We start from the raw sequence: 25,068 nt of genomic DNA, 5'->3' as shown, positions 1-25,068 counted from the left end.
ACTCGCATAGAACAGCCAATGTGCGTGTCTGTATGCGCGATGGGCGAAGACGTATGCGCTGTCCTGTTGTCGTGGTGCTAGTCGCTGTCCAATGCCTCGAGTTCTGCTGTCAACGCCGAAGCAGACGTCACTGGACGGAAAGCTGTCCCTCAGCCCCAGCGCTCGGAAGCGCGGCGCCTGCTGCAACGCGCGGGCGGGAAGTAAAGAGTGACTGGAGAGACAGAGGGTATCGTATGAATATGCATTGAAGTCGCACGGCCTGGCAATCGCGGACCTGTCGTAGCGCTCTTGGGGCGCGAGCGGAGGTTCACCCGGGAAGCAAATGCGACAAATGCTGATATTTGCTCATGTGGAGTCGCACTGACCGACGTGCAGCGAGATGCATGCAAGCGACTGCTATGAGGCCGGGATAGCAGACGTAGAGTTGGTGACGGCTACGATCGATTGCCAGCGTGCCAGCTCATCGTGCTTGTTCTGCTAACCTGGCATGGGGGCCAAGGTACAGCGCGAACCGGAAAGCGGAAAGCCCGTCGCCGTCATGACCGGCCGAACGAAGCAAGGCAGCAGAAGCCAGCAGTTCAGGATTGATTCTCAGGAAGACATGTAGTTGGAGATTCATTTGGCATACGGCCTCACTCACTGCTCCTCATCGCGGTTACCTCATCGCACCTGCCCACCGAGATGCGCCTGCCAATCAGTGGGCCATGATGCAACTTTGTGAAGAAGGAGCGGCCCGCCTCCAGCGGGTCAACACGTCACGGCATCTGCCCACGAGTCTTGTGCCCCTTCAACCCAACGACGACTTGCTGTATTAGTTTCATCTCAAGACCTGTGTCGCAACAACTCTCATCACGAAAAGTCGCTCATCGTCGTGCACAGCCAACATAGAAGACGTTTGACGTCGACCCCTGCATCCTGCATACATAGCATGCAACTCCCAGCCTCGCCTATGCGCAAGCCCCACGATCCTGCAGCAACGGACCAACAAGGAAACATGCTGCAGACGTAACGTCTGCTAGACCCGCTGACGACTTGTCATCGCCAGACGTCCCTCCGTTCGTGATCTCCTGGAGACAAACACATCGCGCACACCGCCTCACAACACGAATCGCAAGCACGTCGGACCGAGGCGGCAGCGCGAGATCTACTGCAATGGCGCCGAGATGTCAGCAACGAACAAGTAGCACCGATATAACATGGATGTAGAATGTGTTTATTCGTGTCGATCCCAGGAAAGGGCCAGACTCGGGAGTGAGACCTAGCTACAAGGATGTTCCTGAATGTTCTTTTCCAAAGCCTCCAAGTGCCAAAAGCTCCCATGTCGTGATATCGTAGTTTCTCGTCTCTCGGTCATCCGCCATGCGTCGTCCACGCGTTCCTACGAATTCGAAGTGAGGATGTTTGGCCGAGACTCAATTGGTCCTGCTAGCAGTCCTCTCCATGTCTCCTCACTCTCCTTTGTCAGCCTTCTAATAAGAACAATGTCAAAAGCAAGCAAAATGCTGAGAAAACCGGACGAATTTTAGGAAGCAGCGCCGGAATGAGAACCAGAACCAGACAGCCAATCCCAGGATCGCCTGATCTTATGCTTGAAGCTGTTTTTCGCGGCTGACATAGAGTTGTTGGAGGCTTCATCGTTGTCCAAGGGTACGACCTGGTCGTAACTGCCATCATTGGAGACTACCGAGTCGGCAGTGGTCGCACTATCGACAGGTATCAGGCTCTCGCCAATCGGGGAACTTCCAACCGCAGCAGGTACCACAGGCATCTTAGGTGAGCTTCGGGCGGTCGAGGGCACTACAGGCGCTGTGGTATTGGAACCGCAGGTCGATGCATTTGACCACACACTCAGTGAGAGTCTTCCACCCGTTTCAGGAACGGACAGCGGACGAGCTGAGAAATAGCCATCATCTTTATTGGCGCCATCCAAGGCCTCGCCAAGATCCTTCATGTGGAGGGACTCTTTGGTCAGCGGCATTTGTGAGAATACTGAGGAATATTCTTCAGCCGGAGTTGAGAGACCTGCCTCCTGAGAGACGACATCGCCTTGGTTGCTGCCTATAAGTTGGTGTACGAAGGTTAGTATTTGTTTCAGATGCGAATCGACCAGTGGTATCACTAACGCTGGTCACCGCGGTCGTCGAAAACTCCCGTCCAATTTGGCCACCGGATCAAGCAATGGGATGTCGCGTTATTGACCATCTTGGCCCACCTATCTACATTTCAGTGGGTGAAGTTAGTTCCTGTCTCATATGTAGATTGTATAAGGACATTACTTACTGTGTGGAGTACGAGGAGTCTTCGGAGCGCGCAGGCCGCTATCGATGCAGTCCTTGCCGCAAGTCAACAGTGCGATACGGGACAGCTCTTGCTCGAAGGGCAGGTAATCAACAACGAAGCCGTCAAGCTTGAGGCACCTTATTGAACGAGTCAGTCTTTGTGATGCAGGAGAAGAGTTCTGTTTTAGGGGCTGAGCAAAAGGATATTTTGTCTCCAGGTTTGGCTCCTCACGGCCAAAATACCCAGCGATCACCACTGGAGTCCTTGGTGGGGTACAGCTCATGAGTACTGCGCCTTTCCGTACGGCTCTGTCTTCTCAGCTCTACGGGATTGTTGCACGTACCATAGTGATAGCGGTCTGGCCTCCTCCAGGCCTGCGGCGATACGTCCTTTGCGCATGCTGAAGTCGTCGAGATACTCACCGGTGCCGAAGGCATAGTGCAAGACTCCCTTTCCGTCAACGCCCCTGGAAAGTGTTAGCGGCAATATTCCTGTACTGAACACTGGTCGAATTCCTGCGCGCAGTGACTCACTTGTACTCCTTTTCCTTGGAATCTGCCTTTGGAACAGTCAATCCACGGACGTCGTCAGCTTTGCGCCAGTGGTCTTGACGCACGATTGGAGGTGCTGCCATGTTAAGATCTAGGACACGCATACCAGTCGTGGACGTGTTGCGGAAGACAGTTTCCCAGTAGACTGACTGGAGAGAGTCGTGCATACCGAACAGTCGAAGCTCCTCAAGCTCTGTCTGCTCAACGAGGGGTCTCATCTCTGCTGGAGTGATATATGACTTATACTCGTTCGTGCCATCTTGCTGGAGGCGAACAGGCTGACCAAGGTCTAGGATAAGCTTCGTAAGCGACGTGGACAGCTTCTCCCAGATGACAGCCATGAACGGCAAGCCGGAGATCCAACTAGGACTCATTAGCGAACAAGCAAGCGCAGCAAGAATATACACATACGTCAATTCTTTGAGCGCAGGCATCTGTTGGACGAGCTTCGCGATTTGCTCGCCCGCATCGTGCCATTCTTGTTCAGGCTTGGTGTGAGGGTGCGGCTAGTATAGCATCAGCTTCGTGTTCTTGCTCGAACTGGAAATGACCTAAAGTTCTGCAAGTATCATAACAACAATTATATCGAATATCTTCAGAGTACACTTTTCATGTCCAACACCGGTGACTCTTACCTCGTTAGCATATCGCTTCTGCTCTTCAAGTATGGTGTTTTTTTCGTCATCTTTCTTCGGTGGGGTTGGCATCCACTCGCCGACGACGTAGAGCTTGGTCACTGGAGCAGAACGGTCGTAGGCATTGATGAGGTAATCATCGACCTGCTCGACAACGTGTTCCAGCGAAGAGACTACATTGCCATTTTTGTCTCGACTGACGTCGAGTACGAAGCAGTTTTTCTTAGTGCGGTCAGCAGTAAGCGCCTTCTCGAGGATATAGGGACCTAGGTTATCCTTAAGTTCCGCCATAATCGCGACGCGCAGTTGTCTGAATGAGTGGTTGGTCGGTTGGTTGTGGTTGGCGTTGTCAGTGATTCGAGAATAGGTGAGTCGAAGTTTTGATGTAAGCGGTCTCGAGATTGTTGCAGTCCAGATTGTAAGTGGCGCGGGATTGCAGCAGTGAGGGGAGTGATAAGATCATTTGCTATAGGAAGGCGCTCATGGTGAAATTGCGACCCTAAACAATGACGTGGACTCATGTTGGCCCATTTGCGGAACGCGCTGAGTATTCACCGCACGGTCGCATCATTTGACTAATCTTTGGTGAGATTACAAACGCCAGTCGCTCGATTGGCTATACAGCGGAAATGCGTAATCACGGGAGAGTGCACTCAAGGAAAGTCGGAAACTACGGGGGATGATGAATTACACTTTCTGAATGGAGTGAAGCAGACGGTTAGGAGCGACTATCTGCATGCGCAAGTGGATGAAGACATGACATGAGCACCTTCTGGGACAAAGCAGATCGAGAATGGCATACCAGAATATCGCATGAGACTTAATGTCCAGTTACCTCAGGTTATGAGTAGCTAAGATCCCACATTGCTGTACAGCATTAACAAAGATACTATTGATGCGCCAATATTAGCAGCTCAGGGCCGAAAGCGAGATTTCCTCTCAGAATACACTGTGTTCTAGTTGGTAACTCTTATACTCTACCCGCGAGTGATGAACTTCCAAGAACCGTGTGTGCATATTCTCTTGGTCTTTGACTTGTAAATTTATATTCTCACTCTTCTCGCAGATCAAATGACCAACGCACTGCTGTCCTCAAGCTCTTCAATGGCGGACGAATTCCAGCGTAGGCATTGCTGCTGTGGTTGTCATGGCAGATAGTTGCATCAGTGACTCCCAAGTGACATGCTCGACGACTGAAAGGTTATCTGATAAGAAGTGATTCCGTTCCTGACGTTTTCAAAGCCACGACATTGCTCTGTGTTGTTCTCGTCTTCTTTATAAGTCAAACACCATAGGTGGAAGCATACGACCAAAGACTTTCATAAAGAGGAAATGAAACGACGGCACGTTGTTCGCTACTACCATGGCTGTACGAAATCAGCAACCAGGAGTTCATATCAATGTTCGCCATACCGGACGGAGTTTCTTTTTGATGAAAGACGCGGCGTTTGCTCAGTAGAGGTTCCGTGTTTCTGCCTAGTCATACAATGCTGCGATTAGACTTTGATTTGTGACAGCGCTCTTTGGTATCGTCTTCATTCTTCTGCACGTACAATCATCGATGGATGTAGAGCGCCACGAATCACCCGGGGCCTGGATGACCAGTTGTGTGGATCACTCGGCACACCAAGAGATTAAGCATGAAGTCCCACTTCGTATCTTGGCCTACGAGCTATATACCAAAGTCAGTTAGTCAAGTTCATCCACAAGGTCTTATGGTGCCTGAACCTGCCCTCCAATGAGATCTCCAGATGAGGCCGGGCAGTTGGTCCGGATCTAAAATCTCGATTGAAGGTCTATATTACTTTTTGCTATCACAGCCGGAAGTGTGAAACCAGGGTTCAGATCGACCCTTGAAGTTGCTTTTTGGCTCGATCTATCAGCAACATGGCGGCTTTCAGGGGTTGACAAGCCACTCGTCATGCCCGAACCGATTGCTTAGTCTTGGTGTACCCACGCGGTACGGATACACTTCGGGCCGGTTTTGATGCTCCTTGCACACGGCAAAAGCGACATAACCGGTGGAATGGCTCACCCGAAGACGGCAGTTGCTTTCGCGTAGATGTAAAAGCTCATGTCGGCTTCTGTTTCTGCACGCAACACAAGTCGGTGGTTGGGTTGCCTCTTGGTATGGCGGTCGTCCCGAGATGTCGCACCGATTGCGTTACTTGCACGTTCCCGAACACATGAAGTTCTGGTTCGTGAACGCTTATCCAGATCCAGGTCCATTCGCGGTGATTCCGTATGCGTGAAACCAAAGTCTACGACAAGTCTAGGCATAGTAGGTATGCTCTAGAGGTCTGGTGTGGATCGCCTGGTAGACCGCATTTTCGGCTCCGGAATTGCAAAACGATTGCAATGGGCTGACAATCGGATAGTGGCGTCAAATGAGACTAGAATTGTAGAATGCGGAAGCTAGGCCCGAACAAAAGTCGGTGTCGAAGGGTTTAAGCTAAGAATTGGTAGTGCATCTTGTATGCCGTAAGGCCCTGCTGATAGTAAACAAAAGGAATTATGTAAGCCAGACCCTCCGCTGCATAAAGGTAGACCGCTCATCGGAGGTTTCGACTCGGGATGTAATATTAGTTTTTTACCGTTGTTGGTGCCCAATATCAGCCACAGAAGGCAAAATGAGGCGCTCGCTACCCCACAGTATGCTAAAGACACTTAACGCTACGATTGTAAAGGAATGGGTATCGAAACTAACGCGCTTCATATTCTGCCGTTTATTGAGACCGGACTAGTTCGGTGTATAATGGTGCTTTTTCGAAACGTGGCCATGTCATGCGCCTGGGTAACAATTCCGAGGAAATGTGCCTTTGCTGATCGTTTGACGGCCAGGAAATCTATCAGATAGGTATGTATTAGTAATGACTCCACGGTTGTAGGGCGCCAGTGAGGAGATGTAACAATTACAAATCTCCTAGGCTTGTCCTTTGCCTGTCGCGAGGTGATTCAACCTAACAACTTGCTAACATTTGCGCGCGATGGTGATCTGCACGATGCGGCTTCTAAGGGCCTTTAGTGGCAACGTATAACCACTTGCAGTGCAAGATTGTAACGGCACCCTGCAAAATGGACAAGGTTTGTTGAAGTTATGGGTGATCAGGATCCAGGAAGATTCTAAGATTGGCGATTTCCAAATTCCGAACTAGAGTTCCCTCATGTGTCGTAGGGAGAGTCATTGCAACGTCTTAACGCTAGCACTCTTAGTCGCTGGATTAAGACTCGAGTCAAAAGCAAAGCGTTGTAACATGCAGCTCTTCACCGACATGAATGATCAAAAGATCTGAATCGTGGTCATCGTATGTTTCTCTGTTTATATCGGGCCGTCATTGACAGATGGATACGAAAAAAATGTGAAAACTTAAATATGTCAGAAGAAATTATCGGTCGGGACGGACTGCCGAGATGAATAGATGTATGTAGACAATAGTGCTGTGTCTTCACGCCTCATGACGTAGGTGCGCTTCGTGGCGGTGTCAGGAAGCCCCATGTTGTCGAACATATATCGATAAACGTGGTATAGTAGATTTCATTTGCCTCAAAAGTGCTTGCAGCTGGTCGCAGAGAGACCTGGATTGGTTGCTGGAGTTGCTGGAGTCGCTGCAAGAGCAAGGGATATGCTTGCAGATCTAGGGCAGCCGTAAGGCGGAGGGTGGGAAGTCTGACATGTGGGATCTAGGATGAGATCGGAAACACCCCCACGCTAATCTATACCTAAGCGCCTACCACTTGGAGTGCGACCTGACTCCTGACTGCATCACGAAGGATGCAACAGATGGTAACAATTTCATGTGTTGACTGCGCCGTCGGCGTGATCATCCCGCTGTAGCGGGAGTGGCTGGTACCAGTAAGATGGACATGGGATAGCATAGCTTCGGTTTGTGCATTCATGGGTTGTTGTGATGAATCCTCCAAAGCCTGTGACGTTATGCGCGCTTGACTGGTAATCTAAAATTATGCAACAAATCCTTCCTCCTAAACATAAAAACTTTGCGTTTCGAAGAGCTCCGACGGCGGGGTTTTTGCGTTGAATGACCAAGTTGTCACACTCGAGAACACGGTGATGGACTACTCTTGGTTCTGGATGGATCGCGCAATCTCCGCATCTAAAATTGGTCTTTGTTCGAAGCAGCCTTGTTGCCCGCATCGACCCATGCCGAGTAAGAAGATGAGATTGCTCCAGTAGCTGTCGGGTGCAGATGCGGATAGCTTGAGTATACTTTAAATGCTACCGAGAGTCGATGTGGTAGTAGCTGAGTGCGGAAGTTTCACGAACCTGGGATGGAAAAAGTGCAAGGGCGCTTCCAATCCTATGAGATAGAGCTATACATAAGAGAACGCTTGGGATGCAGATATGACAATGGCGTGGTTTCAAAGTGGTTAGTAGGATAGTATTCTTGATAGATTTGCTGCTATATGAAGAGCGTGGGTTGAAGTCTGAATACAATGAATTACAACAGAAGTTGTTGTGACTGCTATCGCGGCATTTGCTGCGCAGTCTAAATAATCCTTTTGCGTGGCTAAGCGTCTGGCCACTCATCGTCTTTGATTTGTGACTTTCTGCTTGTTGTAGTATTGATATTCCGTGGGAAATAGGATACATGCGGGCTAGGAATACGGTGCAACGGGACTGTGGCCGTGGTATCGTCGGGTGCCGCCGGTGTTGCGCAGCGATCGTCGGTAAGCAGAATCGCGATACGGGCTTGTTTCCATGGCGCCGTATGAGGGTCGGCATCGTGGGATAAAGGTCTCGAGCGTTTTCGCTAGGGTGATGTGAAGATAAGATGGAATGTGTCAAACCGAAATGTGCCGCCGCTCAAACACTACGAGAAGAACGGCTATCCCTTGTGCCGACATTCATCTTGCAGTCTTGTTCGTCGTCCGAGTCGAGCATGTAGTCACCGGGAAAGCCTCTTAGTCCACTCTCTAGCATCCGGAAAGTTTCTGAGTATGCCTTCGAGGGAACAGCGTCCGGAGGAATGATGAGTGAAGCGACATCCATCTTGATTGACCTGGGATAGGGGATATCTCTTGGATCTTTGACGAACCAACTGGGGTCCTGCACAGCATCGAGTTTCCTTACATGATGCGAGCCCAGGTCTGAAAACCTCTCATCCAGAATCTTGCGCAGCACGCGCTCAACCTGCTCATCTGTGGGTCCCTGTACGGCTTGTCTCTGTTCCAGTAGAAGGACGCGTTCGTGCAACTTCCGAAAGCACAGTTCTGTCCTGCGCATGAACTCATGGCTACAGGAATAAGCATGAACGAATGACCGGAATGAAAGAAGTGCTGTGCTTACTACCATGCTGCAATCTGATCAAAAGATTGATTGATCTTCTGCACCTGGAATGTGAACGACATAATCGGGCCGTATGCGAGACGTCAAAGAGTAACTGAGGATATGGGATTGGAAGATGCCCCGCGAGATTCCGCCAGTTGAGTGTAAGTGCTTGAGAGTGAAAAGCTACGTGTATGCAAAGACGAAGATGCGGTGGGGTGTGGGGAGCGAGAATTGGCAACGCTGATATACGTGTATGATCCTTAAAGGCGTGAATCCCAGGAAGGCGTTTCAAGTGGCACCAACAAGCCCGACTTCTGATATGCAGTTAGGTGGGTAGCGCGGCAGGGCCCTCGGATGGCGGGAGACTTTAATGGGCCGTCTGGCCGGTGGGGATTACAAGGTGGTCATCCAATCAAAGCTACGCGAGTATGCAGCCTTCTTAAGCCCCTCGAATTGGGGCGTATCTGGGCTATACATGTCAGATCAAGCAAGAAGTCATTCGAAAAAGGGAACGGTGGACGATACTATCTAATAGAGGTTATTGCATAGTTAGTGCGAAGACAGGCAACGCAAGATGTAATCTTGAAAGAAATGGTCTTCCCTTCTGCGATGGATGCGATTGCGTAAGTCCCAAGGATGCAGGGGCGTGTGCAATGACACCGCCCCCATCGATATGATCGACAATGCTAGCGACAAAGGTACAGGTCGATGTTGAGTGGCTTTGCCTATCTGGGCGTGCAGGGATCCCAGATACTGTTGCCGACCCATTTGATCACAGCTCGGGGTCGTCTCACCGCGAAACAAGAAAGAGCACGCGGGGACGGGTTTCTATCCCAGCGGCGGCGCATGCCATGCATGCCATCATGTCAATCCGGTTATCGCCGTGCCTCTAGGCCAAGGCTCTTCGCATGTGGTTTCCTTGCACATGGCCTTTGCGTCGCTCTATGTGGTGCTCGCCAATTCCTTTAATAGAGCTTGAACTGATCGAGGTTTGTGACCTGATGATGTCTTTAACCGTCGTTGGCCTCGGGACGCTTGCAAATTGCGCGTCTGGTTCGTGACCATAGCGCCAGTCTCAAAGTAGTTACAAAGGGTCTTGAGCAGCGGACCTCGGGGACGACTTCCAACTCCTGAGCCACCCTCGTCATCGGTGAACTATCTGCAAGCGAAGCAACCGGACACGTCAATTGTCCCGACAAACACCAGTTCCCCCTAGCATGTTGCCGGTTTCTAGCTTAGGAAGCCTAGAGTCATTTATGATCAGGTGTCCCTCAAGCCGCGTGCACCTGGGCAGGGAGGAGCCTGTGCGTCGCGTCTTGTCCACGCCGAATAACCGGCGATCCTTCTCATGGTTTTCCTGCGCTTGACACTGTTTTGTCTCCTCATAGACGCCGCTTCTCAATACCTGAGGCTAAATCTTGCCATGGCTCAGCGATAGAACCGCGCGGCTGCCATATACTCAAAATCGTGTTTCGATTGTCTCCATCACCGATGAACCACCTTCGCAGGAATCGCGCTTACAAGGACCACAGATGCAATCTCAATCTTGCTGACCATTGACAAGGAAGAAACATACGATTCTTCTCCAACATAGCTACTGTGGTCATGTTTAGTTGCAGACGGTCTAAGTTCCTGTTGTCGTAAATTGCGCCCAGAATGCTCAGCCAGCAATGTTATACTCCAAGCCATTGATCTGTACGCTTTCTGATTCGCCTTGGAATTCATCCCGATGAACCTTCGGAACATCCGATAACTAACGACCAGTGTTGTACCTGTTTGGAGGACGTCAGCATACTTTTCATCGTTGCTATACAACCCAGTCATACCGCCGGGGGTACAGGGTGCACACATGGCATGACTTACTGAAAGTTAGCATTACTGGAGAGCATGCTGCGCGTATTGAAACCTGCATAAATGCGCACTAAAGCCTGCTTCATCGGTGATCCATGGATCACGCATCAATCACTGGGGCGTCACCCCGTATTCTAACATCAATCAACTAAACTTCCGATGTCTCTCATTCCAGAAGCATCGAGTACCTGCCCCCGCGATCTTCAGGCGCTTGTGGTCAGTGACCGCAGATCCAGCTAGTCGGATTGTCGAAAGACGCGTCCTGTTCATAGATCTCAGCCACCTCCACAGAATTCGAGTTTGCGCGCATTGGTTTCAGATCACGTTCTCCACTATTCGGGTGTATATCTGTATATGCACGGGTCTCTGATTGCTGATTAGAAGGCGGTATCGCTGATAACCCTGGAGTATCAGCGGACCACATGGCGCCATTGCTGAGCTGACAAGTCGGATGATTCTCGAACAAACAGGGTAAACACAAGTATCCTAGCCCTTCGTGTCCGGCTGCTTGACTTCGGTAGTTGGATTCCATCCCCGTCTGGGAATCCTGCCACGTATATTGGGCTAATGCAGCCTCCCGAGCACTTTGTCTGCAGCAGTGCACTGGGCTCCGATATGGCACCGGAATCCGGTATACAATACTCAGTCCTGCTGACCGCTAGCTTCACGGGGAACAACTCTTGGTAACCGTGAGAACGTGTATGCTTAGACCGCAAGAGCTGATTAGAGTTGGGAAAGGGTCGGTCCGGTAACAGCATTAGACATCATTCGAATCTTCTTCTCTGAATCTAGTGACCTACCGATTCGCGCCATATGCATGCCTCACCAGTTCTGGACAAGATTATCACATCGACGATGATTTACGGGAGCTCCACACAAAGACTGGTCGCCTCCCTTCGCTAAAGACCACAACATGACTCTTCTGGCACATCTTTCGATTGCACGTGTGCATGCGTCAAAGGGTAGTTTTATTCGTCAACTCCGCTGATGATTAAGTAAATAGATTGCACATCGGTTCCAGACCCGAGCTTCCTACTCTGGAAAGGATCACATTTCCAGGCCATTACCAGGCTTATCCTTGCTTGGCATTTCGCGAGGTTCATACAAAAGACCACGCCGTACCGATAACCGGATCGCTTGACGCATGCAGCAAGGGCTGGGACGCCGCGGCAAACCCGCAGTACTCTGGACCGCTTATACAAGCTTCCCGGTCCTCGCTTTCGCGTTAACAAAATCCGAAAAGACCACCGGTGTTATATCTTAAGCAGTCGATGGTATTTCCGCAGGAACCTGACGTCGCTAGTTCATAGATCCCGCACTTTAGGCGGGAGCAGATATAGCGATTCCTACAACGTCCCCACCCGGTGAATACCCTCACGGTGGGTCCTCAGACATTCAGCGCTCCCCGATCCCTGTGTCAGTCTGTTCAATGACTCGCAGACATCTAATTTAGGATGTGGGATGTATACCTGCCTTATTAAGACTCTAAATTGCCGAATATGAATGCTATGCCCATAGACATGGAAAAGACATACGATTGTAAGCTTTTACGACTGTCGGCGAAGCCGGTGGAATCATCCTTCTTTGCGCGGCAACGGTAGGCTCCTAGTTCGGCAAACATAATTGTCATCGTGGTCAGTGCTGCTGTGAAAAGTTGTGCTCAATGCATCCGATGCACACTGAAATGCGCGTTGAAACTTTATGTAATCCTCGGTATTGTGAAATGATCTCTGTCAACTACCAATCCCACGCGGGAATTATTTAACCAGAAAGGAAGACAAACGTGCAGAATCTGCGAAGAGTTATTCACGAAAAGTGAATGAAATGGTAAATACTAACAAGAAGAAAGATTTGGCTATTCAGCTCCGTTGAAGCGCCTTCGTCATATATCTTGTAGACTCCACAGCCATATATCATTCTCCCGAAGCGTTCAAACACCTAATTGAACAACTCTATCGCATCCAAAATCACATTTGGAGCCAGAAAGCCAGTACCGGAACTTCCGCTCGTACAGCTAATCTTGATGGTGTTGCTTCCGCTAACCAACGTACCAGCTGGTATATCATAGTTGTAGACCTCCCCATACCCCCGATATGCGCCTCGAGTCAAACCACGCGAATCGATCTTTGTTGGCGCAGCAGGTGTGGCAGCACTGAAGCTATTGACTATAACCGATGGACGACAACCTGCGAAGGAGAGTGTGGTACCAACACGGAGTGTCGCCGCGGCGGTAGAGATGCCCGAAAACTTGATTGTAAGGGGGTTGTTGTCTTTGACGATAGCCATGGGGACACTGTCAAGGGTGCTAGAGCCAACTGTATACGTCAATGGACCCCAGGATGCCATGCGCGAATCTGTGGGGTGCATTCGCAATTGCTTGTCTGCGTTGCGGAAGCCTTTGGGCTGACCATCCCATTCGCCGATGCGCCAGACTGAAGTCTTGGTTTCGGTATCGGCGGCAATGTTCGCAGTGGTTGCCTTACCGGCTGAAACCGTCACACTGGCGGCTTTGACCTTGAACTCTCCCTGGTAGAGGACCTGGGTGTAGGTGCCAGGCCTCATTGCTGGCGATGTGAATTTGCCGCTACTATCAGCGTATGCCCAATATTGGGATGCATCGTTGTACCAGTGCAACACCCGTTGGAAACTGGAGCTAACACCTGTTGCCGTTCCAGTCACTGTACCCCTGGCGGATGGAGCCACATAGCCTGTCACACTAAGGTCCTTGAAGAATGTAGTGTCCATACTGGAGCCACCTGCAGGTATACCGGAGCGAGAGAAGGCTAGGGCATACGGCCCGTGCAGACCCTGACGGAACTTCTCTGTCTGAACGTGGCCTGAAATGTACGCGTATGAAGTCAGTGTATGCCTCATATGCAGTTCTTGCAGGGTCATTCCTTACCACTGTTCATGTAGAATGTCAATGAAGTGTAGTCTCCTAAAGCGAGGGTATACAAAGTCAGTATATGTCTCATATTCAAAATATAGAGAGACATCTCTTACCTCCGTTGTTTGTGTTGATGTCGCGGTGGAAAGGGCCACCGGATGAGGCTTCGTAAGAGTAGGAGTTCATAAGGAAGCAGGCGTGAACTGCGTCGGTACCATCACGATAGACGCAGTGCTAAAACACATCAATAAAGGTACTCAGTAAGATCATGGCTTGGAGGGACCCTTACTGTAGTGTCGTCAATGAAGCGCTCACTCGAGTAAAATTTACTTCGCGTTTGCCCGTTAACTACAAACACATCTGACCCTTCGACCGTCGATGTCGACCCAACAGTTGTTGATACGACGCCAAAGGGATACTCTAGTGGTAGAGCGCTACTTTTCAGACGAGCGATGAAGCGCAATTCACCGATGCTGGGCTCGGCAGTCGTATATGTCGCCATGTATATTGTCGCTTCGCCGGACTTCGCGACAAGGTAGTGCGTCAAGGTACTAGTTGTGCAGGTAACCTTGACATATTGGCCTGGTTCATTCTATCAGCTCCCAATCCCGAAGTAAGGGATATAAAACTGACCGCTAATCGTCTCATATTTGACAGTTGCAGTGCCTAGTCCAGATGAGATGTGCGATCCCTTCTCTGAGGACTGCAACTCTTCTCCTCGATATTTGATCGAAGTGATATCACAACTCTTTGCATTGACGGTAAAGATGAGGGGATTGGTCGCGCCAGTATCAACAACGATGTTGTCCCCACTCTGCGAGGCGCCAAAAGCGGCCAAGGTCGAGGGAGAGAGCGTGGCCGCAGCCAACAGTGCGCTCTTGAACAACATGGCAAGAGACGAAGGTTTCGAAATGATTGATCAACAGAGTGGCCAGTGGAAGTCAAAAGAATATCACAGACTTGTAGAAAGAATGTTGGTTTGATACCCTTACCTATATGCTCACCTCTCGAGCCAACAGCAAGGACTTGCTACATTGTGCAATACTAGTCGGTTGCAAATGCTCCGAAATACTCATCACGCCCACTCCGAGTCTTCCACTAGCCAGAAAGCTTCCACACCTCTTATCCCAGAAAAGCCACATTTGCGGTCGTTTGACACCCCAATTCACCGCACTATGAGACCGGAAGGGCGGGTGGTATACTAAGCAGAGGTAGTGATTCATGCTAGGTACATGCACCTCGGCATGAGATCGCTTCAATTCCCCGGATCGACAATACGGAGTGATGATGTTGGCCTAGGGGCTCAGATTGCTATGAGGGGTGGATGATTCCGGAGTCCGGGGTATATGCACAATTAGTGGCGGAACATCTTGGCCTGTGAGACAAGCACTATGGAACAACTTGGCTGGACTGCATGGGGTAACGCCGTTGCCGACATGGTCCAAAAAGTCCGGAAAATCGGTCGCAAGGAGCGAATAAAGGTTTCATGTAGAGATGGAACGTTATTGGAATGATAAAAAAGCGTCGCGGTAAGTCGTCTGCAAGGTGGGTGTGCTACGGCTCTTTTGGATATTAAAGTTTGAAATAGAGCCGAGGACTCGCGAGAAATTAGTTTTTTTTCGTAAACGGGAATAAGACTATATATGAAGGCACGTCAGAAACAGTTAAAAGAACGAATGTTACTAAAGATGAACCTAGCCACAGTGCGATACTCCCTTGTAGCTCAATCATCGCCACCTGGGCAGTCATTTCTGTACAGCGGATTGACTTCCACCTCTCGGCACCAAAGCGCCCACGGCCTCGTCAGCGTGCCTGAAATCGACTCCCAGGCATCATGGCATTCGCTGTCGCTCAAGTACTTCAAATTACCGCCCTCGACCTTGGCATGTCCTGACTTGATCTTCCCACCAGCTTGAACATCTACCTTGCCTTCAAGCGCGTAGCCGGTGTGAGCGTTCAATATTGTCATAGCCGTCGTTTGCGCTGTGGCTGCCTCCCTTGTGTATATCGCTTGGTAGACAGCTTCCTCGATGCCGTGCGCGACGGTTGTAAAGCCATGGCCTTGGAGCAGAACAACTGCGTGATCAGGCTCCATCTTGGGCTCTGCGGATGAACCACCGAGCTGCGTCGGCAGAGCGGAGCGTACTTTTGAATATATGAAGCCAGTTGAAGTTGCTGGTTTGAATGCAGCTGCGAGGGAGGAGCCAAGTGTACTATCGCGGACAAGGAGGTCATGCTTGGAGCCTGATGGGTAGTGGCTCGAGGCATCCCAGACTGGAACGTTGGTACCTAGAGCGGATACATCAGCGCAGGAAAAGATATTGTGGTTCGGGAAACTTACCCAAGAAGCCAGCCATGTGAATGGTGTTCTTCAGTGGCACACCGCTTACACAATATGGCAGCACGTCGGCAGCATGGCTATGCACCACACAGTTGATGGCAGGAAATCTCTTGTATATCTCACTATGGATGTGCCTCTCGAGGTAGCCTGGCTTCGCATTCTTCTCGACCGCTTCCGCACCGTCCACGTTGTATTCAACCAGATCGTCTTGTGAGCTGACGAGTGCTGGCGGCATGTTACAAGGCATCCAGAAGGTCGCAGGGTTATCCGGCGACCGTACCGAGATGTGTCCATATGCGTCTAGGATTTTTGCATTGTGGAGGATATGGCAGGCTGTAACCAGGCCCTTGAAGAGGTCTTCAAGGCCTACCTTTTCGCGTTTCGGGAAGTATCCAGCGGACATTCTGTTGAAGATACAGTTAGTGCTTGCGACATCATGGGTTGCGGCATGTGCAAGTCGTATAGAGATGCTGTTCCTGCTTCGCGCGTCCGATGACGTGCGTTGCCTGTGGGCGGGGGCGGGGAAATGACTGGCGCGTGCACCGCTCCTGGGCCAGCAGTTTCCAAGAATCAACAACCACACTACAGCATCGACGAACTTATATCCACCCACTCCAAGTATACCCTTTGCTTCCCGACATGAACACTGGAGAAGAGTTTAGGTTGATTCCTCACTGTATGCGGCATAAGAAAACTATCGTACATTGTTCGTTGGCATGTTCATCCACTCAGCCATTGATGTTGCCATCCACCATCCCCTTTAATTCATTATATGCTCGTTGTCTATATCTGTGTATGCGATGTGCCAAACGCTGTGTTTCACCACAAGCGTGCAGAAAGCCCTATGAGCTGGACGTGTCAGTCCAATGGTTGATATGCCGTTAACCCCTTCGTGTGCCTGCACTGGACATTGCTGCCAGTGCCGACTACAGTAAGGTTGCCTAGCCGCATCCTACAAGTCCCCTGAATGTCCATACTTCCAATGCCTGTCACGGCTGGCGAAGAATCCCACCCAGATGTTCTCTTTTGTGAATGACGCCCGTAGTATGCATCAACGTCAGATCTCCCTTTTGCCTACGTCGGTCACAGCTTCTCTCTGTCATGTGTATCGTCTTCTTTGCTTCATCAACCCATCTCCACGTCAGCGTCTTGCTCTCCCATACCATCCACAAGATCACTGTCGCCACTCTCCCCACTTGTCTCCTCGCTGTCGCTGTCTTCGTCAACAATCTTGCCTTCCACCTCGCACTTCCTCGCATAACAACAGCCGTTCGATTCTACTTTACCACCGACCCCGATCCCAGTGTACAATCCCTGTTTCACCTCCTCGATAATCTTATCAAGGTCAACCGTGCAGTCCCCATCGTTCTCGTAGATAATCTTCTTGGCTCGGCTATTGGCTGCTGCCTTTGTGGAATGCACCGAAGTGATGTGCGCGGTGCCGATGTTATTTTGAAAGCTGGAGGCGGTCGGATAGCAAGTATCGGTCACGATGTATATCATATAGGGACCCGGGGTCGCAGCGTTTACGATGGTAGCGATTGGCGGATTGGGTTGTTCGATGCTTTGTTGAATGTACGAATCGCCGTCGTGGAAGCTTTGGTTGTTTTCGTTATCGTAGGAGTGTTGGGTAGGTGTAGGCCCATCCTTGCTGTTCATGAAATGGTGGGTGTTTTGAGAGTCGGGCGCCATCGCAGGCGACGAGCTCTTCTCCAACAGCACAGCTAACGGAGAGTAACGACAACTGCGGCGAAATATAAAAATGCGAGAATAGGACTATTATCGCAAAAAAGAAAAAAGAAAGAAAGAGAGACCAGTCGGCTCCTGCAAGATATGCAATGCCACCACACTTTCCAAACGCAGCCCAAAAAAACCGACGCAAAAGTTTACGATGCTGCAAGCATGGGAATCTGACGCACAAAGAGGGGTTTTCTGAAAAAAGCGATGCGCGGCTAGACCGCATTTCTAATTTATAATACTCACAGTGCGTCGAGTGGGCGCGGCCGTGTGCCAGTATTTGCTCCGCGGAGGACAGAAATGCGAGAAGAAGGCTTCCTTTTAGCTTATGAGAAGTGGCGAACATTCCCACAAAGAGCACATGAGGCTCGCGACACTTCCTCTGCATTTGCCACACAGCGCAAGCAGGGAAGATGTTAGGGATCTCACGCGCATCACCCACCCTGCCTCAGCCACAGCTTAATGCCCAAGGTTATATTCGAGAAAATTCCTTTTTCCTTGCAAAGGTGATCTGTCGGCGAAATACAAGTCAAAAGTTGTTGATCTTGCAACAAATAGGGCGTTGGTCACTGGGGTCACGCGGAGATCATGGACAAATCTAAAGACTTGTAGCAACTCTGCCCGAGCTGCTGCGTAACTTTTCTGCCCGACCTCGCCGCCGGATGTGATGGGTGGGGTTTCGCGTCGTTACCAGTCCCTTCATGGGCCGAAAAGAAAAGAAGAAGCCGCTGGCATGTGCGAGCGGTACATAGAAATGATGAGCTACCGCTTAGATGTAGAGTGCCCACAGTCGTGACCCTGGCTGCAAACGTGTTCTAGACACTGTGGACCTGGTGACCCCTGAAGTTGAGTAGTGTAGTGCGGCTCCAGGTGCCGATAACGACGAATCGCATGTCTTGGAAATGCGCTTAGCGTACTGGAGCAAATTCCGAGATCAGATGCTAGTTCGCGACGTTGTCCAAAGATACCCGATCCCTGCATTGTGCACCGCGGCATCCGATTGCGGGAGAGCTGGTTAGCGGTCCATCCGGTTGATCGGGTGAGGTGAGAACACTGGGTCTGAGGCTGAAAGTCATCGAACCTGGGACAGCAATGCTTAGTCTGCAACTTACTTTTACTAGTTTACCATATCTTCGTTGCCGACCGGCAGATGTTGTTGCAAAGCCAAAAGATGTCGGAAGACCTGGCATCGGCACGGCAGGTCATATTCCCACAACTACATCGACATTTGATACTTTCCTCGTCCTCATCCTGGGTGTCAGTCTGTACCAACGAAGTCCTGGGTACTAATCTCTAAAGCGAACCGAGAATGTCTTGAAGCAAGTTGAGTTTTTGCGATGCATGCAAGACGCCAAGTCAGATTTTCAAAAATCACATTATATGTAATCATACAGGATCCAAGACAGATGCAGCCCACTCTCCACCTGCCGTCATGTTTGTTTGCTATGCCAGACCTAGCGCCACCAGCTCCGTACGCTGCTGAGTTTATCCGTCCCTATGATACAAAAGAGAGAAAGAAGACCATGGTAGTGCCATGGGAAGAAGACAGGATGAGTTTACTCCTCCTTTTGCGTAGCCGATTGGGCTTCGCTGGCTGGCTGAGCCTCCTCCTGATGCTGCTCGACGCTCTTCTCCTTCTGTTGGTCCTCGACGACCTCGACAGTTGGTGGGGCCTCGCTGGCCTCGGGAGCGTTGGCTTGTTCTTGCGTCTCGGGATTACGGCCCTCGGCGTCAGGATGGGGAGGGGCAACGCCATTTTCCTCAGCATCGCCATGTGAGTCCACGAGGCCCTCATAGATCTCGTGACCTTCACCATCGATAATACGGGTCCGGGTCTCGTAGCGGGTCTTGAAGCTGACCTTGCCGGCAAGTGCTGATACCTCATCATCGTCGAGGATACGGCCGTTCTCGTCGCGGTACTCAACACGCTCTTCTTTTGATACAACAGGGAGGTCCTTGGGAGGCTCCTGAGGTGGCTGGGAAACTACAGCTTGTTCGGACATCACATTCTCCTGCTTCGACTCCTTTGCTTCCTGGATTGGTTGCTGATTTTGCTGCTGGTTTTGCTGTTCCTTGGGTTGCTCTTGCTGAACTTGGGGAACGACTTCTGGTGCGGCTTGGACCGGAGGCGCAGGAGGTGCTGAAGAAGGTACAGCGACAGATGCTATCGGCTCAGAGTGCATGGTGTTGTATGCTTCATACTAGAATCATTTAGCAGGTGTCGGCCGTTCACCACGTGAAGGATACTTACAGAAGTGAGGAAGTTGTTGCAGTCCCAGTCCCAAGAGTCGAAAAGCTTGACACTGTTGCAAGCATCCTTGGTCCATGCGTTGCCGTATGCCAGTGGAGAGTATACAGTAAAGACCGTGATGGCGATAGCTAGGAAACCAACAGCTGCTGCTTGGCCAATAGCAGGGTACTGCCTCAAGCCAAAGACGCTGAATCGGTAACTCACAAAGTCGAAGATCTGGCAAAGAGCCAGGATGGCAAAGTAAAGAGCGGGTAGGTAGTGGTGCAAGAAAAGTTGACGCGCCATCAGGTAGAATGGGAAATAATGGAAGGCCCATCCGAGAATACTCATGCCGACCTCGTAGTCGAAACGCTTGAATGTGACATTGCTGTAGTCGCGATAGCCACGCTGCCAGCGAAGGATTGCGATACCCTTGATAGCAATGTAGAGGGCAATGAGCGCGCTAGAGCTCCACCAAATCACTGGGTTACCCAAAAGGTAGATCTGACGGTTGTGCTTGCCCCAGAAGTTGATACCGCGACGTAGGATTGGCCAAGACGGAGGGCGAGAATCCCAGGCATGCGATTCAGTAAGGCCGGCGTTGGTCTTCCACATGACCTTCTGCAATTCCCAGAATTTGCCGAAAAATCCGGGGTTACGGTAGTTGACCTTCTCGACTTCACCATCCACCATCAGCGGGTGAACATTGCCCTCGATGTACCAGATACTGTTGGGCAAGGTACCTTGCCTAGCGCAGGTAACCTCTTGCTGCTCAAAACCCCAGTCGGGAAGCTTGACTTTGTGCGAGAACAGTGCGCAGCCAGTCATGACGTGAACAAGCCGGAACTTGGTCTGGATAGTTCGGACGCGCTTCTTAGCCACTGCTCCGTCAGACTTGCTCTTAACAATCTCAATACGGAAGAGGTCGTTCGCGTCGCCCTCAAAGCCTTCATAGCCATACGCAGAAACCTCGTTTTGCCAGTCAGCCTCAGTAACAGGCGCGCGGACATCGTGGGAGTGAAGGCGGCGATCGGTAGTGATATGGTAGAGACGAATGACGCCACCATCCTCGATGTAATCTGGGCCGATGTTATCCCATGCCTTCGGGCTTGTGAGGTTTGGTCCAGTGTAGTCTTCAGGCATGATCGGCAGAGTCTGGTTCTCCAAGATCCAGATGTTGTTCTCGTCCTTGTGGGGATAGAGGGTAATTTGTTGCTGCTTGCTACCGGTCGGGTACATGTGACTGTGTGAATGAAGGTATCCACCTTGAGTATTCCAGTGGCGCAGAGAGACACGACTTCCATAAGCGACGTCAGCAGGAACAGCTTGCATGCCCTTGGAGTTTAGTGTCGCTTGGAATTCCGACGACATGAAGCCGTCACCTTCACCAGGGTTGACCAGGCAGAGGAAATGGATTCCGAACATGGCCATGTAGAACGAGACGGGAATGACAATCAAGCAGAACATGCGGGCGAAGAAGTGCTTGAACCATAATCGTGGTGTGACGTTCTTGGTGTCCCCAAGAAGGACCCAGAGTTGCACAAGCGTCAAGCTGCCGACCCAGGCAATAGTGAATAGACCAACCCACTTGACACTGACTGTCGCGCCGAGTCCAACACCGCTGGTGACCAACCAGAACCACCAGGATGGCTGGAAGGCCTTTGCGGGTCCTTGTTCGTGCTGGTTCATGAAGCTTGTCCAGGCGAGTGCGGTAAGGGCTGTGAAGATGACGAGCGGCGAGTCGAGGAGGATAAGGCGGGACTGGGTCACGAGTGCGTTGTCTAGCAATGGTTAGTATATATGGTGATAGATGGATGTGTGCGTCCTACCGAAGATGACGAGGCCAGCACCCAGGGCTGCGGTGGTAGTACGGCAGCCAGCAGCCTTCAGAGTAAGGAACATGGTCGGAATCGTCAGAATACCGAGGATGGCGGGCAACATGCGCATAGTGACATATGGAACCTTGGGCTCCAGGTAGTCCTTGCCAATATCCTTGAAGTCAAAGTTTCCGTCAAATCCACCTAACCATCCTGCCAATGTGATGAGGAGTTTCGCAAGCGGAGGGTGGACATCCATGAAGAACCTGCCCTTGATGTATTTCGACGCAAACCCACCGAAGCTGAGATAGAAGTCAGCGAACAAGTTCTTTAGACTCTTGCTTAGACGATGCGGCTTACTGGACTTCGTCGAAGACAACGCTGGTCGGCTGTTGAATGCGGAAGAGGCGTACAACAGCAGCCACGCCAGTCAACATGGCTAACAAAGACCAGTCCGATGCGGGGAGGTTGAAAATGTCATGGTCTTGCACTCCCTCGGAGGTATAGCCTTGGACCTTCTGCTGCTGCGTCTTTTGCTGCTTTCGGCCGTTGGGTGCTGGCGACCGCGACTTGGAACGCGACTTGGATCTCTTCGATTGGGGCTTCTCGCCTAGGTAGGCATTGGATGCCGATAGGCTCGCCATGACGGCGGGACGTGACGATGTGTCGTGGCTCGATCAGCTGGTAGACGGCGTTGTACCAAAAGTTGGGACCGCTGCGGAGTTGCAACTATAGTCTGGGTGGAAGGCGCTTGGGGCCAATGTCGTAACAAAAAGAATTAAAGAGAGTTGGAAGAGAGTCCCATCAAGATGAGGGGAGAGAAGAGGTGGGAGTCTCAATGGTAGGCGCAACAGTTCAAGCTAGGGGGAGGGTCCCGCGAGGAGTAGTGGTTGCGTTGCGTACCAATTAACCCTAGTTGCAAGCTGTTCCTTACGACGGGCCTTACCGAACTGGGAGGGCTGAAAATAGGTCAAGGCCCGTATAGAACAATCACTCCACGCAATGTTCTGTCCAAGTTGAAGAGTCCAGACAATCTTTCCAGCAATAGTAGTCTGACGACTTGACAGCGTTCCCAAGCCGAGGCGCCTTGGGTATCGCGCCGAGTGCTTCACCTTGACATGTGTGGCTGGTGCATGTGGCTCAACTGTGGCTGAAGATCGTCGGCCCGGAACATCTTTCTCGCACCAGCGGGCTTGTTGTACTATGGGAACTTTGCGACAACTCCAAGCCCAGTCGCCGCTACCCCATCGTCCGCAACCGCCCCACGCGATCTACGCGCAAGCCAGTAAAAGCAGGTAGCCGCGATTGAAATCTTGTTCCTGGCGCCTAGAAAGAACCCCTTGTTCCTGCCCTGGCGATCGGTTTACCGATCTTTTGCGACTCGTAAACAGGACTACCGATACCATCCCTCGAAACCGTAACGAACATCACCACAACGCGCCATGGCCAACTCCAACGGCGAAGGCGCTCCTGTAGGACCGCCGGAGCTCGATGTCAAGCCACCAGAGAACCTAGTCATCCCCCCGCCCAACGTGCGCGAGACGATCGCAAAGACGGCTGATTTCGTTGCCCGCCGAGGCGAATCACATTTCAATGGACTGAAGCAGCGCGTCACGTCTGACCCTTCAGCTGCGAACAACCGTAACTTTGTATTCGTTTTGGAGGAGGACCCCTACAATGCCTACTTCCTGTGGTATCTTCAGCAACTCAAGGAGGGTCATGGGCGATCAGCTGGAAGTGCTAAGCAAGTGGTTGACAACAAACCCAAGGGTCCTCCAGAACCGCCCAAGTTCCGCTTTTCCGCGCGCATGCCGAACATCAGCGCAAAGGATTTGGAGGTGTTGAAGCTCACTGCTCTGTACACGGCGCGCGTGGGTGAGAACTGGTTGAAGGACTTGCGCAACCGTGAGTCTGGCAACTTTCAGTTTGATTTTCTCCGACCAAATCACAGCTTCTTCCAGTTCTTCCGATCGCTCGTTGAACAATACAAGATCCTGCTTGAGGAAGAAGCCACAGTCGAGGCACGCATCGAGGAGTTGCAGCAGAACATTAAGAACCGATTCCATGTATTAGATCGCGCCAAGGGACGCGCCGAGTACGTCAAATATGTGACTGCACAGAAAGAGAAAGAGGAGAAGAAGGTGGAGGCCGAGAAGCAAGAGTATGCGACGGTCGACTGGCACGACTTCACAGTCATCGCGACTGTGCTCTTTGATGAAGCTGATGATGCAGCGGATTTGCCTCCTCCCGCACAGCTGAATGATCTACAATCGCAGTCGCTCGAACAGAAGGCTGCGGTCTCGCTATCAACAAGGCGTCTCGAAGAAGCCATGCCCGACGAGATGACGTACTACAACGTCTCACAGCAGCAGGTACCACCGCCTCAGATGCCGCCAAACTACGCCCCTGCGGCACCACCTGTGCAGCCACCGTATGGCGTACCGTCCTACGCGCCTCCCCCTATGCCCGACTACCGGACGCCGGCACAAATATCGCGCGAGGAAGAGCAAGCTCGGCAGGCAAGGGAGCGTCAAGCGGAGAACGAGCAGCGCGCACGCGCTCAGGCTGCTGCCAGAGGAGCACCTGGTCGCATTGTCACAGACTACGTTCCCCGCGCTGCCGCAAAGAAGGCAAACGTTCCGATGGCCGTATGCCCTAACTGCAAGCAGCAAATCCCCTCGAACGAGATGGACGAGCACATTCGCAGTAAGTTTTCCATTTTTCCATTTTCCCAAAAGCCTTTATTAACGCTGTATGATAGTCGAATTGCTCGATCCACGCTGGAAGGAACAGCGCGACAAGGCGGAAGCCCGGTACTCTACCACGATCAACACCGCCGACGTTGCAAACAACCTTAAACGTTTCGCTAGTCAGCGCGAAGACATCTACGATGGTGCTACAGGATTACCCATATCTGCAGAGGAAGAAGCTCGGAGGAAGAAAGCTGCACTGTCGTACGACGGCCAGCCTGATCCTGCCAAGGACGCTGCACGTCTTTCGCAAATGCAAAGCATGAATGTTCAGGAGCAGCTTCGCAGGATTCAAGAGAAGCATCGCCAATAGGGCGTGGATACGAGTAAGTCTTGAGTTTTCTTCCACGTGATTCGTTGTTCAGGACATCAATTGCTCTACTTGCATTGGGTGGCGTTTTTGGCGATGTCACTTGTGTATACCACCGATCAGAAGCCAAAAGAGCTTCACAGGTTCGATAGTTCCGAGTCATTAGCTCGGTTGTAAAACAACAGCTTCAAAAGCTTAATGAAAAGTGTACCTGAAATTCGTGCTCCATCTACAATCCGTTTCCACAGTGTTTAGCGTGGGGCAAGCTGTGGTAGTTCTGTTCACTGCTCGGACTTTCGAAGCTTCGCTCCGACATGTGCCCCAGACCTATGACCTAACCAGCGACTTTTATTCCCAGGTCGCACCGTCCCCATACACACTTCCGCACATCG

The 25,068-nt window shown here is 51.2% G+C and overlaps 7 protein-coding genes across 7 annotated transcripts; 1 reads left to right on the top strand and 6 right to left on the bottom strand.

The window, feature by feature from the left end:
- Nucleotides 1-1,522: 1,522 nt before the first annotated feature.
- GT037_004364 (uncharacterized protein) lies at nt 1,523-3,757 on the bottom strand (the record flags this gene model as incomplete). Its single annotated transcript, XM_038929411.1, has 7 exons — nt 1,523-2,058; nt 2,124-2,216; nt 2,281-2,417; nt 2,624-2,746; nt 2,814-3,194; nt 3,243-3,337; nt 3,467-3,757. The coding sequence occupies 7 exons, from the start codon at nt 3,755-3,757 to the stop codon at nt 1,523-1,525; spliced, it is 1,656 nt and encodes a 551-aa protein (XP_038787683.1).
- A 4,531-nt stretch (nt 3,758-8,288) lies between these two features.
- GT037_004363 (uncharacterized protein) lies at nt 8,289-8,833 on the bottom strand (the record flags this gene model as incomplete). Its single annotated transcript, XM_038929410.1, has 2 exons — nt 8,289-8,718; nt 8,772-8,833. The coding sequence occupies 2 exons, from the start codon at nt 8,831-8,833 to the stop codon at nt 8,289-8,291; spliced, it is 492 nt and encodes a 163-aa protein (XP_038787682.1).
- Nucleotides 8,834-12,542: 3,709 nt separating this feature from the next.
- GT037_004362 (polysaccharide lyase family 4 protein) lies at nt 12,543-14,380 on the bottom strand (the record flags this gene model as incomplete). Its single annotated transcript, XM_038929409.1, has 5 exons — nt 12,543-13,441; nt 13,507-13,542; nt 13,608-13,725; nt 13,781-14,073; nt 14,125-14,380. 5 exons carry the CDS (start codon nt 14,378-14,380, stop codon nt 12,543-12,545), a joined length of 1,602 nt encoding a protein of 533 aa, XP_038787681.1.
- An 834-nt stretch (nt 14,381-15,214) lies between these two features.
- GT037_004361 (uncharacterized protein) lies at nt 15,215-16,235 on the bottom strand (the record flags this gene model as incomplete). The annotated part of the gene is made up of 2 exons (XM_038929408.1): nt 15,215-15,780; nt 15,833-16,235. The coding sequence occupies 2 exons, from the start codon at nt 16,233-16,235 to the stop codon at nt 15,215-15,217; spliced, it is 969 nt and encodes a 322-aa protein (XP_038787680.1).
- A 722-nt stretch (nt 16,236-16,957) lies between these two features.
- On the bottom strand, nt 16,958-17,524 carry GT037_004360 (uncharacterized protein; the record flags this gene model as incomplete). Its single annotated transcript, XM_038929407.1, has 1 exon — nt 16,958-17,524. One exon carries the CDS (start codon nt 17,522-17,524, stop codon nt 16,958-16,960), a length of 567 nt encoding a protein of 188 aa, XP_038787679.1.
- A 1,601-nt stretch (nt 17,525-19,125) lies between these two features.
- On the bottom strand, nt 19,126-22,260 carry GT037_004359 (glycosyltransferase family 39 protein; the record flags this gene model as incomplete). Its single annotated transcript, XM_038929406.1, has 4 exons — nt 19,126-19,770; nt 19,821-21,580; nt 21,629-21,918; nt 21,977-22,260. The coding sequence occupies 4 exons, from the start codon at nt 22,258-22,260 to the stop codon at nt 19,126-19,128; spliced, it is 2,979 nt and encodes a 992-aa protein (XP_038787678.1).
- A 798-nt stretch (nt 22,261-23,058) lies between these two features.
- Nucleotides 23,059-24,679, top strand: GT037_004358 (pre-mrna splicing factor; the record flags this gene model as incomplete). Its single annotated transcript, XM_038929405.1, has 2 exons — nt 23,059-24,322; nt 24,378-24,679. The coding sequence occupies 2 exons, from the start codon at nt 23,059-23,061 to the stop codon at nt 24,677-24,679; spliced, it is 1,566 nt and encodes a 521-aa protein (XP_038787677.1).
- Between the last annotated feature and the right edge of the window lie 389 nt (nt 24,680-25,068).

Source organism: Alternaria burnsii (genome assembly GCF_013036055.1).
Source record: "Alternaria burnsii strain CBS107.38 chromosome Unknown 698, whole genome shotgun sequence".
Taxonomy (NCBI): Eukaryota; Fungi; Ascomycota; class Dothideomycetes; order Pleosporales; family Pleosporaceae; genus Alternaria; species Alternaria burnsii.
This window is presented reverse-complemented; position numbering and strand designations above follow the sequence as displayed.